This window comes from Equus przewalskii, unplaced genomic scaffold, assembly GCF_037783145.1.
Source record: "Equus przewalskii isolate Varuska unplaced genomic scaffold, EquPr2 ChrUn-13, whole genome shotgun sequence".
Classification (NCBI taxonomy): domain Eukaryota; kingdom Metazoa; phylum Chordata; class Mammalia; order Perissodactyla; family Equidae; genus Equus; species Equus przewalskii.
The window spans coordinates 14,525,192-14,539,074 of record NW_027228750.1 but is presented as its reverse complement, the minus strand read 5'-3'; the positions used below and the strand labels follow the sequence as shown (position 1 = coordinate 14,539,074).

At 33.0% G+C, this 13,883-nt stretch overlaps 1 protein-coding gene across 6 annotated transcripts in view; it reads right to left on the bottom strand.

Annotated features, from left to right (window-relative positions):
* COL11A1 (collagen type XI alpha 1 chain) overlaps positions 1-13,883 on the bottom strand; it is a 197,539-nt gene that overhangs the window by 85,504 nt on the left and 98,152 nt on the right. For all 6 annotated transcript variants that reach the window (XM_070608147.1, XM_070608150.1, XM_070608146.1 and 3 more), the window contains 7 exons: positions 12,041-12,094; positions 10,211-10,318; positions 7,469-7,522; positions 2,963-3,016; positions 2,796-2,840; positions 2,602-2,655; positions 2,439-2,483 (listed from right to left, as the gene is read on the bottom strand). In XM_070608147.1, the coding sequence (XP_070464248.1) occupies positions 2,439-2,483; positions 2,602-2,655; positions 2,796-2,840; positions 2,963-3,016; positions 7,469-7,522; positions 10,211-10,318; positions 12,041-12,094 (414 nt within the window). The remainder of the gene's footprint in view (positions 1-2,438; positions 2,484-2,601; positions 2,656-2,795; positions 2,841-2,962; positions 3,017-7,468; positions 7,523-10,210; positions 10,319-12,040; positions 12,095-13,883) is intronic.

The window sequence follows — 13,883 nt, the reverse complement described above, 5'->3', positions numbered from 1 at the left end:
CAGAAATCAGCAAAAATTATTGCTATTACTAACATCTCATTGTAAAATCAAAAAGAAACTTCAAAGTTAGATATGTCATTAAGAAAACAGGTATCCCATGCAATTATGAAAACAATGAGCAAAACTTTTGGAACTTATACATTTTGGTTCTCAAAGTATGAAACCGTCATTCTTAAATATCTATCATAATAACATGAAAATTACAAACAAAAATTTGTTTTAAATATAAAATTTTAAAAATAGCATTTCTTTAGGTTATGTAGCAAGCTCTATTTTCCTAATTTCTTAAAATGTAATTTCTTTGCTTCTACTTTTTTTGCTGCTTTTCAAATAAAATTTGATTTCTTTAAGAAGGAAAAATTTTCAAAAATTATTTGTCCAGAGAAAATAAAGAAAAAGTGGGTCTGTCTTTATAAAATTCCACAAAAAAGTGTTGACATGTTCTCTTTGTACTAATCAAAATAGTTTCCAAGTGACCTAGAAAATAAATAAAGACTCAGTATAAAGATAGTGTTGGAACCAAATTAGGGTTGCCAGATAAAATACTGTCTAGTGAAATTTGAATTTTAGGTAAATAAGGAATAATTTTAAAATGTCCCAAATACTGCAGGGACATATTTATGCCACAAATTATTCACTGTTGCTGTAAAATTCAAATTTAATTGGGTGTTTTAGTTCTTCTGTTTGTTTTTATTTTGTACTGTTTTTGCTAAATCAGGTAATCTGAGACCCAACAAAAAGCTGTATTAACAAAGTCTTTAATAATAGGCATCCATGATCTGCAAATCATGAGTATGAGGAATCATATTTAACTTGTAGAAGATCCTAATGGGTATTTGTTTGAAATGTGCAAAATTGGTACTTTCGTTTCTTATCCAATGGTACTACAAAATTCTCTCCCTGAACTTCCCAAGTCTTATACTTTGAAGAAAATATTTTTGTGATGCCACCTCTACCATTCTTCAACCGTCTGCCAAAGACATAACTAAATAGTTTGAGATACTTAAAATTCTTTGCAGGAAATGAGGATCGACTAGGGAGAAAATGTTTCATCAACTACGCGGAACACATTTACTGTGTTCTGTATATTTAAAACACGTGTAAGTGTTTATTGCAAATGGTTTCCACATACTTAAATTTATTTTTCAAATTAACTTTTACTTTGATTCTCAAAATATACTTTTTTTAGTCTCTAAGTGTTTTTACAGTTACAAGTAATGATGCTGTTGGGTCCCACTGTTTGTTTCAGAATAAAATTGCAAAGATATATGGTTGATCAGGAAATTTTGGAATGCATAAGGAAAATATATAAGGAGAGAATAGTTTGCACTTTAAAGACAAAACTGCCAGTTGTGTTATAGTTTTGTTAAATGGTTCTACTGTATTTAATGATTCTGTCAATTTAATTAATTTAACTGTATATTCTTCTTAAGATGACTTTGACCATAAAATATTTCAAATGTATTATTTATGAACTCAAAATGTACGGGATGGACTTAATTTGAGAAAAGTTCATTAAGAGTGAGAAATATTTAGTAGAAAGTTTAATTCAATTAAATCTGAAACAAAGCTTTGAAATAACTTTAATTAAGTGTTTATTCTTATCTACTGACATTTCTGTCACAAATAGAAACTATTCCAAAAAAAATTACTTTTTCTCAATTTTAAGTTGTAGGTCATAGGGTGCTTCTGTCTTTCTCTTTGTGAAACATCTATTCTAAATTTCAAATAATAATATACAAAAATATATTAATACGACTGCATAATACTGAAAATTATTATAGAAGATAAAATTTGAATCTAATTTCTTTGACAGTAATACAGATTTAATATTTAAAATCCTTGCGAGAGGATAGCTTTCCAAAAACCTGGCAACAGCAATGCTATATTCTGCCAAAAGAAAAAAAAACAGCAAATAAAGGGCATGCTTACTCATGTGTATTTAGCTTTATTTTATATCAATTGAAAATCAATTTACTAAATAGTTTTTTATTTACTGGAACAGATGTTTTATCTTGATTTGAACGTATATCGATTGTGATTTAACGGTTCCTGGTCGCTTGCATTTACCAGCATAACGCTGCCGCCAGCTCCACGAACAAAATGAGGGTCAGTATGAAAAACAAGAGTGGAGGAGAGGGCATAGGTGTTATACGGATATTTAAAAGAAAAAAGTCATTTTGGCTTGATTTTAAGAGTGACTTCATAGGCCAATTACACACATTATTGCTCTCACTTCTATAACAAAATTAGCAGCACGTAAATGATTAAGCTTTTTTTTTAGAGGAATAAAGGAAAGAATAGGAATTTTAAACTCTGAAGAGATTTTGTGGATGACTATGTACATGTATTTGCAGATACATGTACCTTTTCCCAGAAATTTAAACATTTGTAAAATATAATATTTATTTTATATTATATGACTGTATCATACTTACTCTTTCACCAGGAGGGCCAGGAGGGCCATCACCACCTGAAGTGCCCTAGCAACAACATAAAAAAAACAAAAAAGAAAAATCAGTTCTGATTCCTTCTCATAGCATCCATCCACTGGAGGAGGAACTTACAGCGAAGCCTGAATGAAACAGGTGGCACTAATACCTTTGGACCAGGTTTCCCAGTGGGACCTCTTGCACCTCTTGAACCTCGAGGACCCTGCATATGAAAGCAAAAGACAAAACTGATCTAGGGCCAAGCAAACCCAAAGACACAACACTGATTTTTATTGCCAAGAAAAATTATCCTGAAAAATTAAATCCAAAATGAAAATCATTATTTTAAACCAAGGCACCCACCGTTGGACCACGCTGACCCCGAGGGCCTGGTTTGCCAGCTACACCCTGCCAAAGACAGTTCAAACAGTTTCACTATGCAGCATTTCACAGTAAATTGTGAGTCTAGTGCTGAGAAACAGGTACTTATGCAGAACATTTATATCACACAATATACTTATATATCATACCCGTGCACCTTTCTCTCCATTGGCACCTGGAAACCCAGGAAATCCAGTGGAACCCTACAAAAATTAAAATAATAAACAATGAGCATGGTAATTAACATTTTTAGCCACAAGCTGTAAGTGATTATAACACAGTGACTCAAAAGTATCATTTTAAAATACCATACAACCTCCATTCATACATTTGAAAATGAACTTACAGTGACATGTGAAATCCTGGAAGCATTGAAAGTATGAATTGATAAAACATATTTTAGTTTCTAACTTTAAGTAAAATAATTAATCAAATATCATTTCTCATATTAGAAAATAGCAATTAAAGAGCATTGTATATAAAAGAATTTTTTTGACATAATTCTACATACTTGATTCAACTCTGAAGAAAAATCATAATTTTCACAGGCATGAAAAATCAAATATTAAAATAGGAATTGTATAAAATGTTTTTCCTGAATGAACATTACTGTATTTGTATACCTATCACTTTTCAGATGAACATTTTTATATCTTTAGAGCCCGATAAATCACAAAGACTAAAAATCTTCCTCTGTCTTTTCTGTTTGACGTTTGAATGTGGTTAGATCCAGCTGAGAGTCTAATTCAGACAGTCTGGCATTAAAATCCTGTTTTTGAAATTCCAAAGACAAATTCAAGGCTTCTGCTTGTCATTCATTCAGGAAAGTAATTTGGGGACGTTACTTGTCCTCTTTGAGCGTATTTTTTTCTTCTGCAAAATGAAGCAATCACATCGTATAGGTACTTGGAGATTTGTGGGAGGTTGGAAAAAAGGAAGACAAGGCATAAAAGTGATAATGATAGATAACAACAAATAATGAGTGTTTAAATACGTAATAAGCAGAGTAAAAGCATTATGTAATTTTGTCCACAAATGGCCACATTTTACAGATGGAATACGATATAGTCTTCAATAACCAAATCCCCCTATTTCACCTTGGGCATATCTCCAGATTTTCATCTGCTCAGAGATGCCTTTGAACATGACTTTGATTGGTTTGCTTCATCACTATATATCATGAAATCCTTGCTTTTCGATCTGCTAACTGTGAGACCCTGGGAGGGGAAGGAGGACTTCCAAATACTCACTTTTCCCATTTAGACCATTGTATGGATTAAATGCAGTGAAGTGTAAAGTGTCTAGCAATGAGTGGTAGACATTCAAATTTTACACACTTCTCCATGACTTAAGGGAGATATAACAAAGCCTTCATTGACTCACCTACATCCTTGCTTTTTTTATCCAGTCATTTGAAATGAAATACACCTAAAGTAATCTATCTCGAAGTGATAAATGGCTCCTCTGTAACAGAATGTTCGGGAGTGATTGCCAAAAATATGGAATGACAAGTTGCACTGCAGACCTACGAAACAGACTCTCTGGCATAAGGGTCCAGTAATCTGCATTTTTAAAAATTTCTTCAGGTGATACATACAGGATGGATGCTATGAATTTATATTTCCTGTACAGGAAAATTGTATGTGAAAATTTACGGTAGATGATGGGCAAAATAATAACCCAGAATATGAACTGCTGAGCTTCTTTTTAAGACCTGTTTCCAAATATATTCTAATTCATGCCTATAGGGATAACTATGTGATCAACATACAGAGGATTGTTAGGACAATAACGGGAAAAAGAAAACTCTGCAAATTACATTTTTTGAAGGGCTTTCAAAGCCTTTTCTCTTTCTCTACAGAGAATCAGAGAGTTATATCTGGTAGAATACTCTGTGACTACTCTAAGAATTTGACAACTGAGTATAATCCAATGTGGAAATAATTTATTTCCATCAAATTTTATTTGGAAACAAATGTTCATTTCTGTCCTGGGTAAAATAGCTAACTAACCACATTTATAGAGATTCCATTCAAACAAACAGCTCTTATGCATCAATTTTATTTTTAATAAGTTAATTTTCTTACATTGTTTCTGCTCTAAGAAATTTATGGAAAGAGACAAAAATGTCCAATCTACCAACTAAACAGTTTGTAATATATGGACACATTCTTCTTTTCTCGTATAAAGAATTATCACCAAAATATACAATTTCCATGAAAAGGCATTATCTGCTTTTTCAATGGAAAAAAGAAAACAACAAACAAAAAGTCAAAACTCAAATGGTAATGGTGCAATTGGTTCAGTCAATAAGTGTAAAACTTTCCAAATTATTTTAAATGCTGTTTAAATATGAAAGAATCCTACCTTAACATAGATTTTACTTTTTGAAATAGCTATCATTTTTAGAGTACATATGGCAGTGCATCTTTTAAATACTCATTATAGTTTATATTGCTGGTAAGACATTGGATAAATTATAATGTCTAATTATACTTCTTAAACTGCTTGAAAGCGATAATCAGCTGAATTTCATTTTTAGTACAATGAAGACTTAAATTTATTCAAAATTCATTGGCTTCCACATAGGAAAAAATGTGAAGCTATCTTTGATCTTTGATACGCCCATCCGTTTTTGTTTTAGAAATGAGAAACCTAAAAGGTTTTTGATCACAGAAAAAAATTGTTATCAAGAAAAGTAACATAAAAAAGTAAGACCGAAATTTCAGGCATCTAGGTTAAAGAGTAAAGAAAAATGTTTGATTCTTCTAGGAAGAAACATTTCTCTCTAGTCATTTTGCTGCATTTTGTTAATAAAAAGAACTCAAAGAATATTGAACATAAAATTGACTTAGGAAAGACAGAAAAAGATGAAAATGTCAAATAAACTCATAAAAGAAACTGTGCTCATTCAAGTAATATGACAGCTTTCTGTTTTTAATTCAAAACACCACCACAATTGCAATTCAACTTAGTAATTAGATGAAGAATTCGTGAGTTAATCTAAGGATAGCTTAAGGTTGTGAGTTATGCAGCGAATGTCTTTTTTTACTCATAATACACGTGAACATGCTTGACATTTGAAAGGAAGGTAACTAGGAGACAGGGCAGTGTACTACAGACAATATTTGAAAGATAAAAATTACTAATCAGTGTTCTAAATGTAGTCAGAAACATTTAAATAATGCTTGTATTATTTTTAAATCATAGATGACATGAATCTTATTTTAGAAGCACTCAAAGAATTATGTTTACTTCCTACTGCACAAGGAAATAAGGATTTTTTAGAAACTCAATGATAAATTATAAGACAAAACCTCATGCCAAGCCTAAAATCGCATCATCACATAAGGATGAGTGAACACAAGCATATGAGGTTCACATTTGTCAGGGGGAAGGACATTTTTCTTTCCCGTTGATCATCTGTGAAATTTAATATATGTTTGGGATTAGTATATAACCAGGATTTATCCCCATCTACTGTACCTCTCAAGCTTGAATGGGTCAAACAGGGATAGATCGATGATAGATAGATAGATAGATAGATATTTTCATGAGTACATAATTAAAAGAATGGTATAACCACTTTAATATTAATAGTCAAGATGCTTGTTTTTATCATCACTAATTCATTTAACCACTTTAATGTAACTAGTCAATGCATCAAGTGCAGCCTTAACAAAGATTTATGATTAACTTGAGGAAAATTAGTACAACAGGTGAACATGTATTTTCATACTTAAAACATGTATATTTCAAATGGTCAAAAATAGAAATTGAGTGGTGTAATGGGTTGAACGATGGCCCCCCAAAAGACATATAAAACATCCAAATCTCTGGAACCCACGAAAGTTACCTGATTTGGAAAAAGAGGTCTTCGTAGATGTAATTAAGTTAAGGATCTTGAAATGAGATCATCCTGGATTATCCAGGTTATCCCTAAATCCAGTGACAAGAGACAGAAGAAAAGACACAGACACACAGAAAAAAAGGCCATGTGAAGAAGCAGGCAGAGACTGCAGTTACGCAGACACAGGCCAAGGAACGCCTGGGTCTACCAGAAGTTGGAAGAGGCCAGGACGGATTCTCCTCTAGAGCTTTTGGAGTGAGTGTGACACTGCTGACACCTTGATTTTAGGTTTCTAGCCTCTAGAACTGTAAGAGAGTAAATTTCTATTGTTTTAAGCCACCAAGTTCATGGAGATTGGTAACAGTAGCCCTAGAAAACAAATACTGTGGAAATGAGGGAAAATAAAGAGGGTGAAAGATGTATTCTAAATTATTATTATTTTTAAAACATCAAGTTGTAATTCAAACCCTTGAGGTACTAGAAATGAAATCAAAGGCTATTATCCATCACCTGTCATCCACTTTCAACTTGTAGATAAACTGGTATGCTGCCCTGGAATGGTCCTTGTTCCAACTACAAGGAAGCAGCTGACTACACCTTAGTTTCATGATCCCGTCTCCTAAATAGCCTGATCCATAATTACCTAGGCTGTCTGAGCTCCCTGCACTCCAGGAGTCTATACACCCCAAGACTTTCTCTTGTGAAATTATATTTTAAGGATTCATCATCTCTATGTTACAAACCGAAAGGTAAAGTGTTTCTGCAAAATGCTGACAAACTATAAAAATCAAGCTGCTTGTTTTACCTTTGGACCTTGTCTTCCTGGATATCCTGGTAATCCTGGAACACCAAGTTTCCCCTAAAGTTAAAAAGAATAGTAACAAAAAATTCTAAGTTGAATTAAGTTTAAATGATGATTTTAGTCACTGTTCCAGAAGTTAGAATCACATATCTGCACACTCAAAAGGAAGATTAGCAAGTTTTTATCATACTGTACTTTCATAATACTACTTCATTTAAATAGAGGGAAAAATGTTGCTTTGGACATAGCTCTAATGCTATAAAATTCATTAACTTAAGCTTTATTGTCTAAATGACAGTACCTTCTCTGGGGACATAGAACCCTGAGCTAAAGAGATTTCTTAAGCATAACCAAAGAAAGTACCTAAGCCTTTTTTTTTAACGTTAAATACTATTTAAAGTTAGTTGATATAGCTGAATCTTTTTTGATAAAATTACTTCATTTCTCACTGTAAACATAAAGCAAGCAATCCTGAGTTATTTAACTTTTTCTCACTAAGTAAAATTTAAATAACTATATTAAGATTGACCTAATTTTTGAGCAAAGTTTCTTCTTTTATTCAAATATCTGGATAAATCTGGCTAATAAGCACACCAAATGTTGAGAGCTATAGCCAAATAATGATGATTTTTGTGGAGTGTTACCTCCTGAAGGTGGGTACTTGAATGTGTACCTATTTTGTTCCAGTGTGATGAGATTACTTCTCAGTCTGAAAGTACTGAAACAAATGGTAAATTATAGGGAAGTCCAAAGATGCGTAACAAATGTTAAGAGTTTTAAAACACAAAATCAGCCTCTGTGAACAAAGCATTAATTAAAAAATCTAGGTAGATAGAAAATTAAATTAAATTAATTAATAAATAACATATGTGGAATTTTACTGTGACACCTTTTCCTTAAGATCTTATGTAAACACACTTCATATATAAAATATTAGTTATCAAAGTCTTAAGCATTAGCAAGTACATATTATCATTATTTCCCATGTACATTTAAACAAAAGAAGAATAAAACAAAAACAAGTTCAAATGACTATATACAATGTTAAAAGAGGAGTAGTCTTTCATGAATAAAAACAAATATTTTACTGGATGAAGCAAGAAAGAAATTAGGAATATAGTTGATGACCTTGTTATTATAGACTGAATTAAAGAGATGTCTGATTCAAGATCAAGACTGCATAGGTAAGGAGTCTTCAGATGGAAAATATGCAAACAAGCCCTAAGAAGTAGACTTACGATGATGTCCCCTTGGATACACTATCATAGCTTGTTTTATGCCTCTGATTTCAAGGTTAATGAAATTCTCTGATTAGGATCACAGAGCTTTTGTGTTCTATGTTAGTTACTACATTAGAATATATACTCTTATTTATTTTAGAGTCATTTTAAAATAAATCCACACAGAAAATTTGTTTGTATTTTCAGTATGGCGATAGATAACTTCAATAAAAGGGAAAATACTAACGAATTGTTAAAGTTGAAGAATTGTGGGGTAGTTTTAAGTTCTGATGCCTCAGAATAGTTCGTGGGACCATTTACATAGTATAGAGTGGAGGTGAGAAGAAAGGAAATTTCCAAAATAGCCTTAACCTTTGCCAAATGAGCACTTTAAGTGGAAGGGTTGTAGGGCCATGTAAGTCCTTGTTTTCTCCCCTCTTTTCATTGTGTTGCCTAAACGTGATGACATTTTTCATCAGTTCACAAATGGCAACTGGGAGTGCGAAACAGTAGAACCGCTCCATCACATGATTCATAATGACATGAGGAAATGTTTTTTTATTTGTCCGGTCATAATCCCTGTGTAATCCGTGTATAATATATTTCCCCTCTGGGACAGCATGGTAAGGGGGGCTTACAATTTTCTTAAATAGCATGGAATTTCCATATTTTATAGAATAACGGCATGCTCAATATAGAAAATTTGGAGAATAGATATACATATAAAAAGAAAGGAAATCATCTGAAGTATATCAACAAGAGATAATTATTATTTATATTTTCCTTGAGTGTTCATATGGGACAATACTTGTCACAGACATTTCTAGTTTCTTCTTAATTTAACCTCATAGCACATTATAAGATATTTACCATATCACTAAATACTCTATGAAGGCATAATTTTAATATTACCTAATATTACACCTAAATGTAAATGTAATGGTTGCAAATATTTTTACATACTACATATAGCCCAGTGGCTCTTAAACCAATGAATATTAGAGCTATTTGGGGATGTTTTAAAACATAGTGATGCCTAGGTTGACTCCAGATTAAAATTAAAATCTCTTGAAGTTGGGCCTGAACATCAATATTTATAAAAACACTCGCCCTGTGAAAATACACGTTTATGTGGAAAAAACAGAAATGCAGATTTTGCTTTAAGGGGCAAAGATGATTCTACTTGTTCCAAAATAGTAAGTAGACATCTTTCATTGATTCTTTCACCCTTCAGTAATCACATCCAAATTCTCAATGTGGAAGAGCTTTAAGAGCTCTTTAGGAGTGTGAGCTCTTGAGGAGTGTCTGATCCTACATGGTGAAAAAGAGCAGAGGGGACTAGAAAATAAGAAAGAGTGAAAAAGGATAAACATATCAATCTCATGATACTTCTAAGTAGTATATGGTTATGCTTGAAATTTAATAGAATCCTCTAGATTTCCGATATGGATGATTAAAAATATTTTAAAGTGACCATGAAGCAACATCTGCAAGAAGTTGTGTGAATTTAAAGTTGTTCACTGACCTTCTCTCCTGCTTGACCAGAAGGACCAGGGTCTCCAGTTGGACCTGCTCGACCTTTGGGGCCTTCGGGGCCGTCTTCTCCTCTGGGACCTACTTGACCAACTTCTCCCTGAAGCACAGAGTAACAACATTCTTGTGACTTTAAATCTATTGGAGATTGAACGGCAGAGATTATAGTCTATCAAAAAGTCATATTCTTCAACTCTTGGTTTGTTTACTCATGTTTATTTGTGACAAAGAGGCTTGAAAGTGTTTGACTTCATCAATCTTTCCATTAATAAATAAACAACTGAATATAGTCTGACATTTGAAAACCCACAGAAGCCAAATGCTATCATGTATCATATTAAATTAATTTTAATGCATCTGTGTTGCAGAGAGAAAGAGGAAAAAAAATAAAAATCAAGATTTGATAGTGTAGGATGGCAGAATATGCCACTCTGAAATATGCCACTGAATATGCTGAATATGCTGAAGGCCATTGAGAAGAAGCAGATGCAAGAAAAGTTCTCTGAGCTTCCCTACTTGCCTAAAAGTAAGGAGATAAACTTGCAAAGGTGTCCTTCTTCCTCTTTCTACCAGAAACAACAAAAGTTAATCACTAGAGACAACTAGATCCTTATCAGTCCAGAGTCAGAACCAGGCAGCAGAGGAATCTAGACAACAAACTTTACTAACTAGCCTTTATCTACCATTGGGTTCCCATATATTTGCCTTCCCACAATTTGCAGCCCTAGAAACTCAAAGTCCTTGTCCTTTTTCTCGTTACTCCTGCAAAAATGTATTGTTCCTTTCCTAAAACACTATTTAAGACCAAGTTCTAACCATCCCTTTGAGTTACTCATCACTGAGTGCTCCCATGCATAAACGTGATGCACAAGCTAGCAAACTTCTGTTTGCTTTTCTCTTGTTAGTCTGTCTTTTGCCAGTCTAACTTTATGGGGCCCCAGCCTGAAGACCTAGCAGAGTAGTAGGAAAAAGAATTTTTCCTCTCTGACAATAGCAAGTTTGGAACACCAGAACAACCTCTCGATTTTAGACTTGGTTTGCATCTGTATTAGGTACTGGAATATGTAAGTTATTGTCCCCATCTGGGACACAGACTATATGCATTTTAGGGAAACAAAATGTTCTCTAGTATGCTCCTTTGTTAGATTTATTAGGTACTATTATGTTAGTTATAAAATAAATCTTCCCAATAAAATATTTAATTTAGTTCAAGTGATTCACATTTTTGTTTTTTCTAGATACTCATTACCAGAAAAAAAAGTGTATTATTTTTACAGTCAAAATTCAAGACTATTATATAATAAAAATTCATGAAAGCAGCAGATAAATAGTTTCCAGGCAGCACAGATCACTATATATGGACAAAATTTAGAACAAACCTGTCAAATTACTTCTTTTAAGCAATTTGGTCATTATTTTTGAAAATTTCTGTATACAACAGCACCCAATTTATTTACCTATTTATACACACACACACACACACACACACACACACACAAGAGTTCAGGTACATGTCACACATACACACACACATACACAGAGTTCAGGTACATGTCACACACACACACACACACACAGAGTTCAGGTACATGTTAGGGGACATTTGGGAATTTAAAATAACATCAAAAAGACAATTGATACTATATTATCTCCACAAGAATTAAAATGTCTAATCTTCATATAAAAACCAAAATGAGCAAAGTCTCAAGTAGTACAAACATTTGTATTTATCTTGTGCTTGCTATATTTAAATATAAGCATGCACACACATACACACATACACATAACTGTATATACTAGTGCAAATTTTCTTTTCACTTACTCTATCACCTTTAAGACCCATGTCACCTTTGAATCCTGGAAAACCGTCTTCACCCTAAAAAAATATAAGTAATAAAACAGATGTTTAATTAGTTTTTGGGTGAATCTAAAATATCGCTATATAAAATATGAATACTGATAATTAGGGAAAATTGTTCTGAGAAATGTGAATCCTAGTTGTGAAATCTCCTCTGCCTATTCTAACCTCTTATCCCTAGTATCCTCCTCTTTTTCTATAATTATTGCCTATAAGTTACTCTAGGAAAGTTTTTACAAATGTGTCCATTAAATTTTCTCTATCTTTTGGGAGAAATAACCATTCTCTTATAACAACACATATTCTATGCTGTTTGAACAAAAAAAAGGTTAATGTTTAAATAATTATCATTTTAACTTTGGATTACAAGAATTTTGGACTACCAAATAAAATGTCTTTACCCTTAACTTACTAATTTATACCAAATAATTTTCTATTATGCATTTTGTAGTATGTGCTTTAGATGAACACTTTCTAGTTCAACTTGTTCTCTATATTACAATCTCTTTTCAAGTGAAAAACAAGGAAATTAATATTAACTTTTATATGTAAATAGATATTGCTCATTGTTGTACCATATGCACAGACCAGTGTTGCTGAAAACTGGGCATCTTTTAGCAAAGAGAGGAGAAATTTTGACCATGGAAGTATTTCCTATCATTATTACTGAAATCTAAACTTCTAAGAAGTAAGTTTCATAAACTACCTTGCTACCTCTTAATTTCACACAAAAAATTAAATACCTAAGGAATAATCAGTCATATATTCAATAGCATTAATTAAACAATTATTCTGTTCAGAGTATTGTGGAGTATTTTGACATTTTTGTTTTATCAATAAAAACTGAAGGTAGAAAATTTGTGTTAGTTTTGGTACAGACAGAGTAGAATAGGTGTTCAGAGAACAAAGATGATGTGATGATGATGATGATGATGGTGACGGTGATGGTGATGATGGTGGTGGTGGTGGTGGTCGCGGTGGTAGTAGTAGTGATGGTAGTGTTGCTGGTGCTGGTGGCGATGGTGGTGAGGCAAGAAGTGAAGTGAAGAAGGTTTGATGGGGGGAGTCAGTATCTTAATTAGTAGTTAGAGATGGATATGACTTACAGAGTTTGAGGAAAAGACAATTCAGGTCGAATATGAGAACAGAACTAGAAAGACTGGCACACACACTTCCACATCCTGTTGCCAAAAAGACCTCTATAACACACAAAAGTGATCACATCTATTTTTACTTTAAAATGCCTGAATGGTTCCAAACAGCTACTGATGAATATAATTATTCACCCTCCCTCCTTCTTTCCATGATCTAGCCGTTGTTCACCTCTGTAGTCATATCTTTGGTCTTGAATCTCTCCTCTACCCTCATCCAATTCCCTGGGACTGAGTTCTAGAAAAACTGTGTTATCTTTCTTTCCATTGTCATTCTTGCGTTGGTTACAACACTCACAGACACACCTGCAAATCTTTTGCATTCTCTATTCACCTGGTGATACTTTACTCTTCTTTCAAGACTCAGTTCATGAGTCTGCTATGAAGTTTTCCATGACCTCAGTCTTTTCCCTCCTAAAATTAATCTCTCCATCCTGCATGCCCCTAGTAAACACTTATTATTGGAATAACATGCCATCCTGCACTTAGTAGATCATAGGTCTCTTTCTTTCTACTAAATGGCATAAAACAAGAATCAGGCTTAATTAACCTCTCGGTTTCTAGTGCCTAGTATATTTTTGACTCTCAATAACCATGATATTCAATAAACATTTACTAAATGAGCATTTGGAAATTATCCACACCTTAGTGTGAGT